The sequence below is a fragment of the Gambusia affinis genome, linkage group LG13 (assembly GCF_019740435.1).
Source record: "Gambusia affinis linkage group LG13, SWU_Gaff_1.0, whole genome shotgun sequence".
NCBI lineage: Eukaryota > Metazoa > Chordata > Actinopteri > Cyprinodontiformes > Poeciliidae > Gambusia > Gambusia affinis.
Genome location: NC_057880.1, coordinates 8,015,534 through 8,035,926, shown reverse-complemented (window position 1 = coordinate 8,035,926; position 20,393 = coordinate 8,015,534). Strand labels below are relative to the sequence as shown.

At 39.4% G+C, this 20,393-nt stretch overlaps 1 protein-coding gene across 1 annotated transcript in view; it reads right to left on the bottom strand.

Moving 5' to 3' along the window:
* Nucleotides 1-20,393, bottom strand: part of lrpprc (leucine-rich pentatricopeptide repeat containing) — a 70,623-nt gene that overhangs the window by 38,089 nt on the left and 12,141 nt on the right. Inside the window, exons 12-23 of the mRNA XM_044135594.1 lie at nucleotides 19,949-20,067; nucleotides 19,774-19,864; nucleotides 18,276-18,345; nucleotides 15,472-15,499; nucleotides 14,716-14,773; nucleotides 13,903-14,009; nucleotides 12,779-12,856; nucleotides 12,358-12,417; nucleotides 11,585-11,698; nucleotides 11,373-11,503; nucleotides 10,988-11,073; nucleotides 4,590-4,797 (exon numbers count right to left, since the gene is read on the bottom strand). Coding sequence (XP_043991529.1) covers nucleotides 4,590-4,797; nucleotides 10,988-11,073; nucleotides 11,373-11,503; nucleotides 11,585-11,698; nucleotides 12,358-12,417; nucleotides 12,779-12,856; nucleotides 13,903-14,009; nucleotides 14,716-14,773; nucleotides 15,472-15,499; nucleotides 18,276-18,345; nucleotides 19,774-19,864; nucleotides 19,949-20,067 — 1,150 coding nt within the window. The remainder of the gene's footprint in view (nucleotides 1-4,589; nucleotides 4,798-10,987; nucleotides 11,074-11,372; nucleotides 11,504-11,584; nucleotides 11,699-12,357; nucleotides 12,418-12,778; nucleotides 12,857-13,902; nucleotides 14,010-14,715; nucleotides 14,774-15,471; nucleotides 15,500-18,275; nucleotides 18,346-19,773; nucleotides 19,865-19,948; nucleotides 20,068-20,393) is intronic.

Genomic DNA, 20,393 nt, shown 5'->3' with positions numbered 1-20,393 from the left:
GTTTGGATGCAAGGTGTTGAAAAGCATCTGTAGCAGGAAGCAAAACAAAAAGGCAAGAATGACAAGGTAAAGAAAATACACAAATGGCTTGCCATATCCACACTACTGGATTTGACATTTGGATTTTCCATTTTCTTTCACTCCTTGTCCACTGAACCTTGTTGATTTTACACAAGCAAGCAGGTCATGAACTATTTGTTTTAATTATTACAAACCACTTTGCATTTACTTGGTGTGGAGTGTCTCACTGACTAAATGAACTTCATTCTGTCATGGCAGAAAAAACAAATAAAATCTTTGATAAAAGTTGATATTACTTGTTATTCTCCGTCTGGTTCATGCAAATAATATCTTTACAGGGATAGTGTAATGTGAAAGCAATGCAGTGTAATGTTACATCTTCATCATGTAGATTTCTACAATTATACCGCTGCAAAATCTTTAAAAGAAGAGTAAGACTTTAGACTTAGTAAACCAATTTTGCAAAGTGAAACTTGATGACTTCATTCAAATAATTTTTTTTTAATCACTGTGAAACCAATGAAGTTGCATTGTAAGGATTTTGCTTTTGCTTAATTTAAATATGCTCAGTTTTTTTGTAATTTTCTTTTTCTTTCTTACTAAGAAAATAATGCTTTTTCACTCCTAAGGAACAAAACGTTCTGACATTTTTCCTATTTGTATTGGTGAGAAGAGCTGACTGTATAACTTTACGCAAAAACAGAAAGCAAATATTCTGCACAATATTGTAATCTATATATTCCATATCGCAAGATAAATTATTGAAGAGTAAAATATGTCTTTCAACGTGTTCTGCATTGTTCATCCATCCGTTCTTTATCAGAGACTCCGTTATTTGTATGAAAAGAAAAATAAATAAATAAATCACTTGCCTCCATTTAGCCACTCTGTTTCCATTTGTTCTTTTAGGCCTAAGCTTTGGAAGTAAATTAGGCTTTTTCTGTGAGCCGCTCATCTCTTTTCAGCTCTGCGCCCGCCTCCTCGTGCTCCATCATCCCACTACTGCCTTATCATATGCGTCCTGCCAGCTCTTCACTTTGTTGGACTCATTAGCATTTACTGTCGCTAATCACTTCCTCAAGGATGGCAATCGGAGTTAGCTGCCAACTAGCGCGGTGGCAGGTTAGCACACACAATACTGCGCGGACGGACGTGAAGGCTAACGGGGCGGCGCGTGTGATGGGCTGTCAAGGGCTAATCTGGCGGAGAAGTGTTCATTAAGTCATTAGCGCTGACGCAGCGATGAGATGGGTGCAGGCGGGAATGATGCCTGCTTTGTCCTCTTTTATCACTTCTCTCCATCCCCTCCTCCCACCACCAGTGTCTGTTTGTCCGCTGACTGACGGAATGAAGAGGTGGGGACGAGAACATGAAGATAAAAAGGGAAGAGAGCAAGAAGACGGATTCAACCGGGCTGTAAAAGTCAAGTGTTGAGCTACTTGAACCTGCCCTGAAGACTGACTGAACTGCTGATTATTTTTCTTACAATCCTAAAGATTTCACACTTAAAACTGAGCTTTAGAAAGAGGAAAAATATAGCAATTTGAAAGTATTATCTCTGAAATTCAAATTATTAATGACGTGGACTTGGATGCAACAGAGTAGAAGGTGATAAAGTGTATGAAACTGGCTAGTCTTAACATTTTCATAAATTACAGTGCAGTCCTGTAAAAAATAAAATGAAAAAATACCTAAAAACGGCCAGAGACTCAATAATGCTTAAATGGGTTGGTTGTGATGCCCCTTCGATCCAGCTATGGAAAAACTTACTTTCTGAAGTTATTGTATTAGAAAGATTGAGATATTGTATGAATGGGAAATTCTATGCTTTTAAAAAAAAATATGGGAACGTATTATTGAATACTTCAAAATTTCAAAATTCAAAAACCAGTAATGTGAATCCGAATGACGTATTTGTATAAATCAGTTATGTTTCTCATATGATGCTGTAATTTATGTACATGCCTCAGACTTTGATTTTGTCTTGTTTTCTGTATCAGTGCTGTATAAGTTTTGCCCTGTTGTTGTTATTTTCTTTTCTGTTTTTGTATAAACGTTCTAAAAAAATACCTAATAAACATAATTCTTAAAAAAAACAGAAACAAACAACTAAAAACATCCTCCTGGAAGAAGTTAATTAAATAAATATTATTAAACTATGTTGGAATAATAATTAAAATGTGCTTTAAGATCTACGTCAGGTAACTATGAATCCTGCAGAGACTTTCATGGTACGATGACCTTGATGCTAAAATGACTGATATCCGTCATTGACAAGATGTTATAGTAAGTAATTGAAACCCATTTTCAAGCCATTTCTCTTTAAATGTACACGGTCACATGCTAAAGGTAACTGTGTTCTCTTGCATGTAACATTACAAAACAGCAAGATTTTAGTCACCTAAACATACAATCTTCAAGCAGAGTTAGATGATTTTGGAAGGTTTAATGTATTCGAATGAATTTCTTTCCATTAGCTCTGGAGATTCCCTTCTTTGTGGCTTTGGTATATTAGTAACTTTATACCTAATTTCCACAACTTGAAAGACAACTAAAACGAATGTATTTCTACAAAAGAAAGAAGAAAAATAAAATCCAGAGAGAAGTAAGAAAGGAAAATACAGTACAATTACAGTTTCAGAGATAATGAAATGTAATTTAAGATCTAGCTGTACGCAAAGAGTCAAATGAATATGAATTTAGGACCTAAAGTTTGCAAAACCACATATAAACCTAGGATGCTTTAGTTATTTTTTAAGCAAAAATATAGAATAAAACGCCTCCTACAGATAGTGGTATTTTTAGAATATTGCTCCTTGTAGCCATTCTGTGCTCTGTAGTCACAAGTTTACCTGAGCTGATATTAGCAGGAAATATTTCCAATGCATACAATTAGTTTGTCATGTAATCTATGGGGAAGAGTAGGAGAATATCCCTGCAGTGTGCAGCAACAACTGAGTGGAGGCGGGGCTCAGGATTGTTAAGAGAAATCGCTGGTTGCTAACACTTTTTGGAATCCGATTAATATAACTGTAAAATAAAATAACTAAACCAATCTTTACCAACCCAACTAACAGGATTTGATACTACAAACCTGTGCAAGCTGAATGCCAAAAGTGTACAAATACAGGCTTGTTAAAATACGTACGTGGTTACTATTCCAGTTTTTCCTTTTTCTTCTCAAAGCTAATAAAGGAAAGTTTATAGGTGTGAATCTGCCTCCTGGATGAGACCCTCCTAGTAACCTACACACTAACCAACACCCCGCTGATTGTGACCGGATACGAGCAGCTATCTTTTTCTCTTGTGTTCATTAGTGTGTTTACTGCAGTATCAGCTGGAGGAAGTACAACTGGCACTTGATTTGGGAGCACCGGCTGGCGGTAAGCTGCTGTGTGTTCATGCTTGTGTTTTGGCTGGCGCTGATGACCCAGGAGTAAATTAGCCCGCTAATCTCACCGAGGCAGTGATTATCGTCGTGAACCTGGAAGCTCTGTTTGTGAATATAAAATATTAGGTAAATATTGGAAGATTGGTGTATGTGACACTTAAAGTGATAAGATTTCTCTTCAGCCAGAGGTTTCTTCCTGCCCACAGCCATCAACACCAATAAAAACTCTCTGAAAATACTTTGATAATTTAATTTAGTTTTCTTGTGGAATCAATGAAGTATTTTTTATTGAATTATCACAGTAAAACAGCTTAAAAACTACAGTTAGCAGGCCACCGATGGTATGACTATTCAGTAGCGGGTTGCAGGCTAGCAAATGAGGCAGCTAACATCAACCTGCTGTAGTCATGTTACGGTAGGGTACAGAAAAAAAAAAAAATATATATATATATATATATATATATATATATATATATATATATATATATATATATATATATATATACATATTGTGCAATAATCACGTTAAAACTAACACTACATTTAGTTTATAACATATTTTTTGCTTGAGCACATGAATTAAAATAATTGTTATAAAAAACTGTGGTATTGCATTTTTATTTATACCATATTCTTTGTGAAATACGAGAAACCATTTTTTCCCCTTTATTTTAAAGAAATTGATTGTGTTTTAAATTTATGGTGTAAATTCTGTGAACATTATCACACCATGAATATCACACACAGGCCAATACCTACCACAAACACTTCAATATCAAAGGATGGCCATAAGTGTTTCAGGAGATCAAGTGTGGTGTTGAGGTTGCAGCTGGCACATCCTCACATAAACAAAAGCCTGGCTTCAAAACACAAACACACACCAACATAAATGAGCAATTTCCACATCCTCTCCCTTTCTGAATCGCTGACCCGGACTACAACCTCGGCTATGATCATAGGGAGGGATGAGTGACTCATTGAGATACACATATACGCGCACACACCTGGCAAGAGGTTTTGGCAGATGAGGAAATGGATCTGAAAACAAACATGAGCTTGTTGGCTGTTTGGGGGATTCGCCCGAGCCACAAAACCACAACAAGCATCTGGTATTTCTGAACTTAATCTGGCAAACCTCGGGTTTGCTTTTGGAGGATTGTGACGACGTTTGCGTTACCTCTCCAAGTAAAATGTAATAATGGGCGAGCAGAGATTGGCGGTGGGCTTGGCCAATCCCAGGGTGAAGATGGTGTCCTGCAGCCGGCGGACTGTGGGGATCTCGCCCTTGGCCGCCACGGCGTTCAGCATGTGGAAGACGGAGGTGACGTGGGTGTCGTTCAGGATCACATCCTTCTCCTTCATCTCCTTCAGGATGTCCATTGCCTCTGCAGGAGGAGAAAGGAGAATTGCTTGTTCAGCATATAAAAAGAGCAGTGACCCGAGAGTGATTTACAGGTAAAGGAGAGACGGGACAAACACAAAGAAAAGAAGATGAGGAGAAGGCGAAATGAGGAGAGAGGCGGCAAGAGGTGGGCAGAGATTGGTTCGGAGAAGAGCAGGGTGTGTGGATGCGATAAAAGGCCGCTTTAGCTAATTCCATGTGGGGAAAACAAACCCTTATTAAAACAGCATTTTGCGCCCAGCGGGGATGCAAATCCTACCCCGTATAATGCCAACTCTCTGCTAATTGCTACTTGCAGTTTTCTAAACGAGACTACAATTACCGGACCCCTACAATGGAGGCCAGCTTTTTGCCATGGCCATGTGGAAAGCACTTGGGGGGCTAAATTATAGGTATGTGGCGACAAGGGCCCGCCGCGGCCCCAGTAGGACCTTGGTGAGCGGGGCTGAGGGGTGGATCGGTTCGGTCAAGTCTCACTGGTAATGGAGGGCTTTTTACTGGACCAGGCGCCCATCTGGCCAGCACAAGGGGCTAAATGGTGTAGAGGGAGTGAGTGTGTATGTGCGTTAACAGGGTAAAGTAATTAAGATGCGTTTACTGTCTATTTAGACAGCTGCTAATGGGCTGTCAGTGATACAGCCACTCTCCACCACAGATACTAATCTATACAGCGAGACCAATAACGAGGAGGAGATGGATAGACGGAGACGTGCTGAATATATTTGAATAATCTGCTTTAAACCTCAAATTGCAGGGTTCTGTTGATAGTGCGCTTAAATTATATTGAACTGAGGTCCTTGATTCTGTTTTTGAGGCAAAGGCAGAAATAAAGCTCAAAATAGAAAAACCAATGGACAATAGCGCGACAAAGGTCTCTTCTCCAACACCAATGTTATACCTCCAAAACAAGACTATCCTAAAACTGTCCACAGTCAAAACACTCTCTGCAGTTGGTGAGCACTTTGGCATCCTAATTTTTGGTTTGTCTCTCCATCGTCCAACTCCCTGTGCCAGTTGTTGTGGCAGATGAGACCCAAGGCTGCCACGGATTTAATGGGGCGAGGGAAAACACAGGAACTGAGGTTGGAGCAGGAGTGACTCGAACTGAAATAGTCATTGAAAAATAGGAAACGCAATACGAGTGTGGATGAAACTCTCAGAGGTTCAAGGCTACTTAAAGCTGGAATGCCATCAGCCAAAACTACTACACCATGATGCCCTCTACTTTTCCACAGTAAAGGTTTGCAAAAGAATGTAAGGTAAAAGATTTCCCACATTTTTCTCATCCGTCAGTGTTTCCAAAAAACGATGCAGGTTTCACTTGTCCAGCATGCATCAGGTCCATGTTTTTTTATTCCAACTTGTACAGTTTGATCTGGAGTAGCTCATCTGAAAAAGAGGCGTGTAAAGAATCATGGGGTCCCGAAGGCTCGCCTTCTTTTATTGTACTCAGGTCTGTATTTAGATTTCTAATACACAACAAACACATCAGAAATATTTCACCTTTAAAATACAATTTTTTCCCCAAATAGTCACACATTTATAATGATCAGAAGAGTTCAGTTTGACTGACGATCAAGTGGCCTCCTTATGAGCAAACGCCTTACAAGATCTGATTGTTAGAAATCTTTATTGGACCAGCCTACGATCAGGCTCATAAGTCAAATATAGCTTGTAGTAAGACTGGCTGTCTTACTTTTAATCCTGGTTATGTAAGACAAAGATTGTTCACAAGACTCAAGTCCCAGACCTCAAGTCAGAATAAATGCTCAAATTTGCATTTCTGCATTCCAAGTCCCATAATCGGTTTTCTATCTTTTTTGTTCTCTATTTTTCTTCTCTCTTTTTGGTCAGATAATGGGTCTTTGTTATTTGCTTATGTTTACATATTGTGTTGTGCATGCATTTCTACATCTCCTGCATGCATGCACTACAAAGGTTTAACTGCTTTGCAACACTGTGTTGCAAAGCAGATGTGATCTAAGGTCTAAGGTCAATGAATAATATGAATAATAATAATCATCTCAAAACTGCCTATTGCTGCACAAGATAGTCAACGAAATGTGTAAAAAAAACAAAACAGCTGGGGTAGAGCATGTACTAATTTATTTGCATGAGTTATTTTACAGTCGACTATATTTTCAAAAATCTACTTTATATCAACAGTTGTACCTGTTTAAAGTAAGGAAAGAACAGATTCATTCTCAGGTGTGAGGATTTTCCTGAACATACTAGACAATCTAAGCCAGTTAAAGAGAAGGGCGTCTTATAACTGAGCCAAATCAAAAAGAATGACGTAAACCTAAACATTTGAAGTGGAAATTGCAGGGATAAATGGAAGCACAGAGCAAACATTTCACAGAAAATGACACACCTTGTTAGTTATAATTACTATCTAAAAGACCATAGGAACATGCTGATCTCGGATGTTGCCATCTACATAAGCAATATCTACGTCATAGGCTCACCTGCTATCATTTCTGCACTGTTCATCATCTCAGATGATGCATATTCTTTCTGTCTGACCGTTTCTCCCCCTCCATCTACCTGCAGCTCTCTCCATCACGACATGACAGACCCGTTAATCACTGAGACCAATGGCGTGGAGCTGATCTGCCCAAATGGAGCAACACTACCCAAACTTCCCTCCGTCCACCATCAAAACCTCCCCCATGCCGTTCTCCCTCCATCTCCCCTTTCATCCGTACGCCGAGCTAGTATGTATATCCATCAGCTCAACCGAGCATCTCGACCAGCACACCGAGCCAGACCCCGCGCACGCACACATACATACACACGCACGCAGGCATCAAGAGATGGGAGGCAGACAGCCCAGGTAAATAAACATCACACAGCCCAATGGTTCATGTAATCCTGCCTGACGTGACTGCTGCTGATGTCTCTTTAGAGAAACACACACACACACTGCACTGAAGAGGAGCTTGGAACCACCAGAAAACAGAACAAGTTGCGTTTACTAAAGTGGGAGGCTGGACGGATTGAGGAAGAGGGCAAGGTCAGGTCAAAGAGATGCTTGGTGATAGAGGAGAGGTGTATTTATTAAAGAAAGGAGAGGAAGAAAGCTGTGTTTAGCCTCTTGAGGCCCATGTAGTTCAGCGGATCCAAGGTTTGATTTTATTATAACTGCTAGATATGTACAGGTAGATGTATACAAAAGGTTTCAAAGGAATATTTAACACAAAAATTACTGATGGTTACACTGAAATAACTTAAACTTGACTGTTCAAATTGATACAGTACCATACATCCACAGATAATGGATATTCAAGAAAGACATTGAGTACTTTTATACACATCCTTTACTTTGACACCCCTAAATAAAACCCTGTGCAGTTATTAAACAGAGTCTATCAGAGTGTAATGATTCTTACCCGACTTTTACTCTTTGCACCGAAATGATAATTTCTTGCTCTCTGTTCCCATTTCCCCAAATAATTGGGTAAAATGGCTTTTGTTTACTCTGCTCTGTCTACATGGAACATGTTGCAAAAAGACTGGAAATCAAATTAATTCAACTTATTTTACTGAGCACTTTTAAGTCAAGATTACTTCCATAAATTGTGACTTTTTCAAATAATTTGCATGGCATTTTATTCCTGTAATCACTTGTATTTCCTGTATAACCTCAGCTTCCTCTTGACAAGCACTCCCTTGAAAAACAGCTTTTACAGCCAATGACACTTCCCTAGTTTAATAAATGTAAAAATACATAAATAAAAAGATCACTTCGACTGAACCGAGAGCTAGGTGTTTAGGCAGACCAGAGTTTGCTTTTTTGGTCTGCATCGGAGTTTGATCGCACATTCACACTTCTCAAAATGAACCAGACTTTCAAAGCAAATGAATTAGAGTTCACTTAAAGCAAATAAAACAGGGCTGGTGTGAGTGCACCGTCAATGGCATTCAGGTAATCAATCTTTTGAGTCAAAAGATTCACAATTTTTTGGGCACAATCTTTAACCAGCAAAATACTGTTTCTAACTAACAGAGCTGGGACCGGATGAACAAATGCGAGAGTAAAAGCTCCAAGATATAACAGCAATTGCTCAGAAGAAGAAGAAAATTAATTGGTTTGAAGATTAGGAAAAGCTCCAAGAAAACATTAAAAGGAGAATAAAGCCAAAGAAGAAAGAAGAAACAAAGTTGGCAAGTCAAGATGAGGGGCTTCAAAGAAAAACAATAAAACCATTAAAGCAAGAGAGCAATAATGCGAGATGCCAACAGACATGATCTTTAGCGAGGCCTGGTGTTCGCTGGGAGCCGGGCAGATCAGCGTCTGGGTGGGGACAGGCTAACGTCAAGGTTAGCCATGTGCGCTAATGTGGCTGACAAGCCTTGCCTCCATATGCACACACTCTAACTAATGGCAAATGCATTGAGAGCTGCCTATACACACCCCAACACACTCACAGGCAGACGGACACGCCGACCGACGTGCCACCAAATGTCTTCTGCTTGAATTCACATGCAAATTTCTGTGTCGCTCTGTGTGCATGTATGTGTGTCTGTGTGAAATGTTCAAGCACTTTGGCGGACATGATCTGCCATTAGCATCAAGGCAGATTTCAATAATTCTGGAAAAATACACACAGTCCTGTAATTTTCACCCTCTCTCATTTCCCGCTGACGTGTGTGTGTGTGTGTGTGTGTGTGTGTGTGTGTGTGTGTGTGTGTATGGGGCAAGAGAATGACACGCTTTGAGAAAGACGGAGATGGTGGGGGTCAAATGGAGACGCTGAAATGGAGAGAGAGTGATAAGGGGAGGAGAGGAAAGGCGAGAACAGACGAGGGAACATTTCGCCTGTCACCCAATGCGAAATGCGGAGAAGCACAAACTGATGGTAATTGGGTCTTCGGTGGGCTGAAGGAAACCCACCGTAGAATTCAGAAAATGGCCGGCTAATATGGTAACTGAGAGAGATTGTGACAGATTTGGGGGTGCACACACACACGCAGAAGCTTGGAAAAATAAAAAAATAAAAAATCACATACTTTCCGAGCAGAGCACAATTTGGTTGTAGAAAAAGAAATGACAATGAGCCAGACTAGTTTAATACACAGAATGACTTGCGGAAGGAACCGATTTCTTCCAGCTAAACTGCTAATGAGTCAGTTGAAGATGATAATATCAGAACTGTTGTCTTTCCCACACAAAGAATTGATTTAGTAATAAATGACTGAAGCAGACAGCGCAGTGACTCGTTTCCACACAGTGTGAAAAGGAGCCTTTGTGTCATTTTACAATGCACAGAAACGAGAAGGATCGGTTCACTGAACGCGTTTGCGTTATGTGTGTGTGGCTAGGTCCATGTGGCTCCGGTGTAAAAACACTGAAGCAGGCAGCTAATTCAGAAAATCGCTAATTAATCTCAGGCCATTTACTTGTCATTTCAGATGCAGCGAGAAATTAACTGGTGACTGGAATCAAACAATTTTCAGGTGATCGACACTTATCGGTGAAATCTGCTCCAGATCAGCAAACCCACAGGACTCACACCCTGAAATCTTCAATGTGAACACTGTTAGTGAGTAAAGGAGATTAAAATACAGCTATTTTCAGAATCAGTTGTGGTGAAATGTGTCCGGTTCCCCGTCAGTCATACACACTAGGTCTCCCGGGTGTTATGATAGACAATCTTAAGGGATATTCTTGTTGTGTGGTGGGTGTCAAGAGTGAACTGGTCTGCTTGGAAGGACATCGAGACCGGTCAGACCTCAAATCGAGGATATTCAACATGTAGCCAATCAGAAAGCGAGATGACGGAAACACAGAGAAAACAAAAACAAACAAGTTAAATAATCTGCCAGTGGAACTACTATTTTTTTTAATCAATATTAAGAAATTATTTACTTAATACTAGTCTCTACATCTTGCTAAACAGTTACTTCTAAGTCAGTTTAATCTAATTTCAAGTGTACTAAGATATTTCCACTAGAAACTAGACCAAAAACACTTGGTAAGATTTTGTGTTTTTGCAGTGCAGTTAAAAAGGTCAATTACTCCATAACGTATAGATAAATATAAAATGTCTCTACTGTACTGCTTTGTATTTTCTCTTATGGCATAATGATGCTTTATTCATCTTAAGTTCTCCTTTCAGGAACTGCATTTTGAAGGAAAAGCACATCAGATATTGATTCTGACAACTTACCCTCAACTTTGTCATTCAAAGAGAGAGTCTTGACCAGTGCGATGTACTTAATGGGATCCAATGTGACTAATGAGTCCTTTCGACTTCTAAAAGCAGAGAGAGAGAGAGAGAGAGAGAGAGAGACATGATTAATGTGTTCTCCGAACAGTAATGCAGCTCATCTGCTGCATGCTGTCAGGGTTCAGTCAGACTGGAGGGCAGGTGGTGAAAGAGAAGGCGAAGGAGGAAACAAGGGGAGAGTTTCCTGTGTTTCAGCTCGGCAACAGAGCGGCTGGACCCTGCATTAATGTCTCCCCTAATACCACTCAAGTTAAACTTTAATGGCCCACCACCGGCCGCGGCGGAGTGTGTGTGTGTGTGTCTGTGCATTTCCTGCTGCACTCACAACTCCCTCTTCAGGTTGAGCGCCTCCTCCGCGTTGTTATGACGGCAGCATAGACCGATGAGGGCGGCGTACGCCCCGACGGACATGTCGTCTTCGTGCTGCTGCTTCAGCTCAAGGGCGCGCTGCAGGTTCTGAGGAGACAACGGGACACTCAGAAACACCGAGCGTGGAGTGAAACGCGAACGAAATGCGAAGGGTCAAGGGAAGCGTACCTCCTCAGAACTCAGAGCTTGGATGGTCTGTTTAAGAATGGCGTTCAGTGGTTTGTTCTCCGCTTTGAGTTCAGCCAGTTTGCGTTCAAGAGCCAAAACTCTGTTCTCATCTCCCTGAAGAAGACAAAATATTCGTCTCACACACACAAAACCGACATGCAGCTTCGCAATTACGTGGCCTTGTAATAATAGGGTTGCTGTCAGAAGTTTAAAATTAATTGTAAAAAAAATTATGGAAAAAAAAAAAAATTTAAACAAATTAAAAATTTTAATAATAATTGAATAAATATAAAATATTTATGAGAATGAATGCTATGCCAATTTGGAACTTTTAAAGATTTATTTGAACACTTTTCTCCAGTAGGTCAATTATACAACAGCTGAAGTGAATAAATACAAGAATTGGGCAAACATATTTAAAATTAGAGTGGATTTTCTCTGACCTTCATGCACTCAAAACTACGGCTGCAGTCTGAAATCTATTGACACTGCAGCTTTTAAATTTTCCCATGTAATAATTACAGATTACAGATCATAGATTCGCTTTAAATAAAACATATTTATTTGTCAGTGATCATGGGAAAGTCTCAGTAACGTGGAGAAAATTTGGAAAAGCCAAGTCTAGATTTCCACGATTCTATTGGAATGATGGCATCATGCTGTGGGTCTGATTTGTGAAACTTTGACACAAGTGTGTGTTGAGACAATAAAATATTTCCAAACACTAAAGCAGCATTATGCTCCTCTGTCAACCTTTAAACATTTTTACTTACGGTGGCCCCAGAGGCTGACCCAGAGTCTCTTTCCTTTGAATAAACCAAAGCATGCACATCCTGCAAAACACAGTAAGCATCAGATGTTTACGTTTCTACAACAGCGATGCAACAATTTCATAAATCAACTTTAGAAACTGAAGTGATGTGGCTGCTATATGTTCAGGTTGGCTACTTCATTATAGTACATATCGGTTTTCAAGGATTAACTGATGGTTTCTGGTTTGTCCATAAAATTATGTTAAAAAAAATTTAAATAAATAAATACAAAATTATTTTGCACCTCTTCTACTAGTTTCTCAAAGTTTCTTTTACATAAAGGGGAAAAGACGAGACATGGCAAAGAATAAAATCTTTACACAGAAAATAAGCACAAATATTTATTTGTGACCAGAAACAGAATGGGGGTCCTTATCTGTACCTTAATTAGCTCGGGGCAGTGGTAAGCTTCCAGGAGGTTTTTGATCCCTCGATAGATGTTGAGAGAAATCGTAACATTCTGCAAAAAAATAGAAATAAATTCAAATGTCAAGGTCACAAAAACAGCAAGATGTGCATGGACAGCAAAGAGTTTCAACAACTAGATAAGATTTTTCTTCATTTAGGGGAAAATTGAAACATTAAGTCAAACCGAAGGGGAAACTACAAATTTGTATCTTGCTGTAAAAGCTTGGTTGGTGCATCTCTAATCTAAATGTCTAAATGTCATGACCCTATGAGGTTAATCAGGTTGCCTGTAGCAGTATTTGACTGTCAGAGACTTAACCACAGGTAATTTGGGATTCATAAACATCTGAACAAATATTTTAAATTATAAACAACATCACTGGGATGTCCAAAAGAAGCTGTGAGACATTCCTCAGTCTGAAATGAGTTATTTTTCTACATATATTTTCCCCCACAACCATCAGAAAATAAAACAATAGAGAATCTTGAAGGAAAACAAATGACCAGCTCTTAAGCCCTGTGTACAGCCTTAAGTTTAGCAACTTCTGTGTATTATGAATAAATTACCAAACCCATTTCTATTCCTATACGTCACATTTTCCAACTGTGTTTTTAGTACATTTTTCAGCTTGCAATAAAAAAATCATTTCTAAAACATAAAGAGACTCATGAGGACGGGACAAAGTGTGGACATGTCTCAAGAGGAAGAAGTCAACAAAAGACAAGCGTGCCCACATCAGAAACTTGGAAGGCAAGCCAGTTTTTATTTGGATATTATCTCCTTTAATTAACCTTCCCTCTCGGAAAATACAATGAAAGAACGGCATGCAGGCGTTGCACTGCAGGGTAAGGGATATTTAAAAAAAAAAATGCCAATATGTATCCAAGACGATGCTTCTTGTTTCTGTTAATTGGGTATGTATGTCAAAATAAATAAAAAATACAAGAAAAATATTGATGGAAAAAGATCATTTCCTTTGTGAGACCTCACAAGCCTGGTGATATACTGCAAACATCTTCAAGTAGTTTCATAAAAGCTCCTCTAAAGCAGAAAGTAATGGGTTTAACATGCAGCTCGTCAGTGTGTGAAGTTTGTACCTGAGCATGCAGCTGATTGAAGAAACTCCTCAGTTTGTCTTCCTGCGCATGAACCTGGCTCCCTGACATGCTGTCTATCAGATTGTAGAGGAAGTACGACGTGGTCTCTGCGCACACACACAAACACACACTGAGAAAAGTCGTATTGGGAAATGAATTTCATTTGCCACTGTGTCAGTCACGGTGTCCATTTGTGCATTCATACTATTTTTCTGTAACCTCTGCAGAGTGTGAGGTTGTGTCATTTCTGCTGACAGAAGCTGCTTTGGGTCTGCAGTTTGAGTGAACGTACGGCGGCTCGCTGTGACAGCTTCCTCCTACTGCCACGCTTACGCACACACGCAGATGTAGTCTAACTGGAAGTGACACGGATAACAGTCTCTATCGCTCCCACCAGCGCACACACGCCAGCTTCTGCACTGGAGACTCCCCCGACTCTCTCACACACATACAGTCTCTGTGCTGCATCAGCAGCAAGGCTCTATTTCCCCAGGTAGCAGGTCCTTCAGAGACATGCTGACAAGAACACACACACACACACTCCATAACGTATAGAGGATCCATGATGACAAGCGGGTCAAACATGAGCTCATCGCTATGGAGACTGGACTTAAACACGGATTTCATTACCAATGAAATGCAGGAGGCAGTTTGTGCAACTGATACGATGCAGATAAAGCCCACAATGGAGCCTCCCGTTGTGTTTTAAACCTTTACAAAACTAGCAAAAATTATATGATGAAAGAATTACAAAACTCAGAATATATATGAGCTACAAGCGAGAGTGACGTCTGCATGGACTTGTTTTCTTACCAGACGGGTTGGAGTTTCCAGCGGAGAAGCGCTCATCTTTGTACAGCAGCTCAGTAATCTGGGAAAAGAGTAGAAAGTATGCATATACCTTGAAGTATTTTCACATTTTGTCACTATACAACCACAAACCTCAATGGATTTCATATATAAATTGGTTTTAAACAATTGGTTCTTTCAATTTTATCACATATTGCATTTTCTTTCAGCATCCTCAAAAAAGTTGAATAAAGTGCAAGTCTATACATTGCTACTCTCACACAGGACTCAATCAATTACTGTTTAACTATGTTTTTAACTATTTTTTAACTTAAGTCTCATGCCACAGCATGATACAGCTATCACCATGTTTCACTGCATGTTGGCTGTGCAATGTGTTTATTTACTGAAATTATACACAGGTTTACAAAGGAGCAAATGTTTAAAGTCAAATGGATTTTACACATAGTCAAGGGAGCTGTGAAGTACATCTTACACATACTTTAGCAAAAAGAAATAAAAATAAAAATGTTCACTGCCTATTCAGTGAATTGCCTCTCGTGTTGTAATGTGTGCTGAGATTTTATTACAGTTTCTTTTGCGAATAAGTTCAATCTCAAATTTAAAGAAGGTATACAAAAAAAACACAACTACTTTTATAGAGCAAGCATTATTCATAAATTACTGACAAAGGATCAAAAATGCATTACAAATACAATACAAAGACATTTTCAGTTTGGTTTTTTGGTATAGTCAAAAGTTGACATGCAGAAGTCGTACCTTGACCATGGAGTCCACATCAGAAAACCTGCAGGGGGCAGTAGAGGACAATAAATGAACACCAGCTGCAGCTTAAACACAGGGAGGTTTTATGCAATTTGGTCATTGAGGTCAAAAACACAAGAAGAACTTCATCTACCGGAATGAGAGATGTACTAATGACAATAAAAAGACATTTAAGTCTCATCTGCTCTTTACATGAGATTCATGTAAAAACATTTGAAGTTCAAAAAATCTATAATTTTACAAATACGACTCAAAGGTCAAAGGTAAATGTAATTTTATTTGTATAGTACATTTTCAGCAACAAATGCTTGCTTTGTAATAAAAACCCTTCAACTTTCTGTCTTTTAAAAAAAAACAAAAAAAAAACCCCAACACTTCTCAGGAGTGATGGGATTATTTCACCACTGCTAGTGAACTGACAGCATATCACAGAATACATGAGGAAGGAGCGACACAGTTTCCAGTTCGACACCCTCCGTCCCGCAGTACAACAGACGAGAGTCTGTTGTGGTCTGGCACACCACAAAAGACACAAAGTCACACATGAGCACAGGCGCACGCGTGCACACTACAGGCTAAATGTTGACAATGTGCAACATCTCCAGCGTTGTCAGCGAGATGTTGGAAAAGGAGGAGAGAGAGGGAGATGAGAGGAGAGAAGAAGAGGTCTTTAATGATTAAATTATCCCCTGACCTTGTCTTTGACAGGGCAGGTCCCGCACAGCGATGACACAGCGCTCGCAAACACACACACACACACACACACAGGCACACGCCGACATGCTTCCCCAAGTGACAAGCCCAATTATGACCCTGTCAGGCAACCTAACCATCACAGGAGTGTGTGTGTGTGTGTGTGTGTGTGTGTGTATGTGAGAGCAAAGCGAATAGAGATGAGAGGAAAAGGATTGATTTAGAAAGAAAATTAAAAAATACTAATAATTAGTGATGACTTAGAAAATCTTTTCAGAGTCGAGTGCAGAACAGACATCCCAGAGATCACACATCAAGAGCTACTGAGATGATTAATAATCCGCTGCACAAAGACAGAAAAAAAAACAACAAAAAAACAACAACCACGGAACCAAAATTCATGGCTTAAATGCAAGGCGCTGTGTGTGTGGAGGGAAACATAACGGTGAACTCACCGTACCCAGAACAAAATGAAAAAGGTAGTGGCAGCATCATGATGCGGGGAAGTTGGCGGAAAGTGGGATGGAGTCCGGAGCCAAGTGCTTTTCAGAAATCCTACCACAACCGGAAACATTTTGTTGATCCAATTTTGAGGTAATAATTGGTGGAGAATAAGAACCTTTCAAGTCAATCCATTCAGGCTCTCAACCTCTAATATTTATTGGGTGATTTAGGGGGGCAAAAATAAATTACAACCCAGTTGCTTCATTGCCAGAGCAGCAAATGTACTCAGTGATTTCTATAAAAACTATAAAGGAGATGGTTTTATAAGTGAGCTCGCCATGGGTTTTTCATTTTCTTGTTAAATAAAGGTTACAAACAAACAAAACTTTTGTGTTGAAATAGATAGAAGTCATGATTCATTTAGTTTCTATTAGCTGGATAGATTACTCACTGTAATCTATTCAGCGATTACATTGGCTTTAAGTTTGCAAAAAAACCAAAGCAGGAAGCCATTACCACTGTTAATTAATTGTATGCTAAATTAAAATGAGATTGATCATTCCCATTCTGATCACTAACCTTTTTTGAGGGATAATTTTATTTACAGAGGCTTATAATCTATTTTAAATATGGTTTTGATTGCGTGTGTTGTTGTTTTGTTTTTTTTACATTTTATTTATTGTTTTTTGATTACTGTTTTTTTATACTGAGTATATAAAATATTTTCCAGTTAAAGTGTGAAGTGATCTTCAAAAAAAAAAAAAAAAAAAAGTTTCTCTGTCTTTGAGACACAGAAACTGTCTCTACTTGCATTACTATGCCATTATCAAGATATTACTTGAAAATGGCTTCTAAACAACAACATTATAATTTATCATTATAATTTATCATAATAATTTATGGGACAAATTATCATCCAGCAAGGTTCGTTATCATCACAGGCCCGGCCACTATTGAGTTTTTATTTATCGGAATGAAATTTGAAGACAAAACACTTTTTCCAGGCACTGCGCATTAAGAACTTGGACAGGCTGAACCAAGAGCGTAAAGTTGAGCCTAAGTAATCGAATTTTTGCTCAGTGAAAGAAAATAACTTCAGTCCCCGCAGGGAAGTCAGCACTTTACTCCTCGGTTCACTTCCAGCGTTGCTCGGGGGCCCGAGTGTTTTTGTGCAGCCGTGTAGTGCTAAACTGTAAATATTCATAAACACCCCTTCAACGAATGCCTGCGAGTCAGACGCTGGTCCTAAGGCTCAGCCCTGGTGTGTCGGAGAGAGCGAGGGGAAAAACGCAACCAGCGCAGAAGTCGGAGGGGGCAATAGTGGTGGGCATCTGCTCATTTGCATATCTCCCACGGTGCTTTGGGGCGAACGCATGAGGGGCGAGGGCCTCCATATGTATGAGGCACCCGCGTAAGTCTGCGTGATGCAGCGTTTCTCCCTGCAGCTGCCCGGGTGCACAGACGTCGGTGGATGGTGCGACGGGCCACACATGTCACGTTCTCTCACACACACACACACACACACTCACAGCATATGCTGCAGTGACCTCCATAGCAAAACCCCAGGCTGGGGCTCCGAGGGCCAAATATGTAAAAAATGCAGAATGTAAAGTGATGCAGAAAATGGGAAGACAAACAGAGGAAGGGGCTAATTGACTCACTTTCTGAAGCCGGAGATGAGGCTACTGCGGAAAAAACTGAGGTCCAGAGGTGGGAAGGAGGGATCCGATACTGAGGTGGAGAAAGGAAACGAATAAATGTTAAAGAAAAACAGCAGATCTGAGAAGACAGAGAGGCTGATTGTCGATTTATGTCATCAGGCAACAGTCTGATCATTTAAAATCTGCCATCAAGTCTAACTTAAGGAAATTAGGTGGTGTTTTTGACCAATCGGTGTCAATGAAACATTTCATTTGAGACATATTTCCAAAACAAAGGAAAATAGATTCAAAACAGGAGCTTGAGGTTCTGAATTACTGGAAAGAGGTTAATAAAGTAAAGCAACACGTTTTTTCTAAACCCATTGTTCTTGATTTTAAAATAAAGTATCTAGGATGAAATTTCTACAACTTAAAGGAGATGGTAGATATCTGTGGAACGTTTTTTTTCGCATCAGAGAAGAAAATAATAATGGCAGGAATAGGTTGTACAGCATGAACCGACTGCTAAGGAATTAAATGAGGTTGCCATGGTTATTAACAGAATGGAAGAAAATTACATTTTCTGTGACGTTTTTGTTAAAATACTGAGAAGTATGACAGAAAGTGAGTGTCTAACAATTTTCTGATTGTTTTTTCATTGGAAAATGATGCACATGTTAAAAGGGAAATATTTTATTCTATTTTTGCTTTGTCATTTTCCATTTTTTTCCATTTATTTAGGACAGAATGTATTGTGACGATTGTGTCTGTTTCCACAGAAAAAAACTTCTAATTACTATTCACACTTTTCTCATTTGACAAAGAAGCTCTTTCTCACTTTACTCAAAACTTTTAACTAGTATGAATCAGTCCTGAATTAATCTGCACAGGTTGACAGTTCAATTTTAAATCTTAACTATAACTTTCAGTTCCTTCATGAATGAATTGTGAAAGCCTTATAATTACCCTGTCCCTCTCTCTTTATGTTGTTGTGGAGATTCATTTAAAAAGTAGTTGAACACATTCAATTTATAAATTATTTTTTTCCTCAAGATTTTTATACATGTTTTTTTAATCATCCCTTTAATTTGCTTTTATCTTTTCATTCGTATTTTTAGTTTCTCTAAGCTTATAAGTCACTTTTTCCCTGTAAAAGGTGCTATAAAACACAATTTACCATAATCAGGCAGATCACAGCGATTAAACTGAGACACATAGGTTGCAGTGAGGCTAAAAGATGAAAGACAGAAAACAGGAGCAGCTATCCATAATTCAGGAGCCCTCCATACCTCGCCCCTCTGCTGAACGGACCTCTCCTCGCTCTTTACAAATTCACAAATTTAATCTCTTAAAAGGCCTGATGAGCACAGAGGTGTTTGAGGGCAAATGTGAATGTGTGTGTGTGCCAATCAGCCTGCAGGCAAAGCAGCAACTTCTATGATGACGAATGCTCAAGATGGTGAAGAGATTCTTCAGACATTATTAAAAACTCCATTAGAGTCAATGTGTGTCGACTTACTTAAGGTATAAACTTTAGCCAGGTCGCTAGCAGCCAGTGTCCGAATCTCTGCGCACACAAAGACCTCGGAGTCCACAGAGACGCCCGAATCCTGAACAGACAACAGCGTTTTGTGTGTCACTAAAAACCTTTCGGTGAACAGGAGAACAAACCGTATTGAGACTTTATCGATCACCTTGAGGGTTTGAAGTGCGGCCTCCAAGCTGGGGAACACGGGGAGGATGTAGTTGGCTAATGTCTCCAGGTTGGGGGAGACACCGAGACTGATCATGCCTTTCACCACCTCCACCACACCTACAACCAACAAAAAACACAGAAAATTTTACATTTTATAATCTTCAAGAAGAATTGAATCATGAAAAATTTGAAGATGGAAAACATCACCAATTCCCAAAATCTATTTAATGTTAAAAGTTTTAACATAACTTTTAACTCCGCTTAAAAGTTATGTTAAAACTTTTGTTTCAACGTATAGAGTAATCCTGATTCAGAGCGTCTGAGCTTTTTGTTGAGTCAGGCTCTGGTTCTGCACGAGGTTTCATCCTGTTAAAGGAGAGCGTCTCCTCTCCACTGTCGCTACATGAATGCTCAGTATGACGGATTGTTACAACAAAAGCACA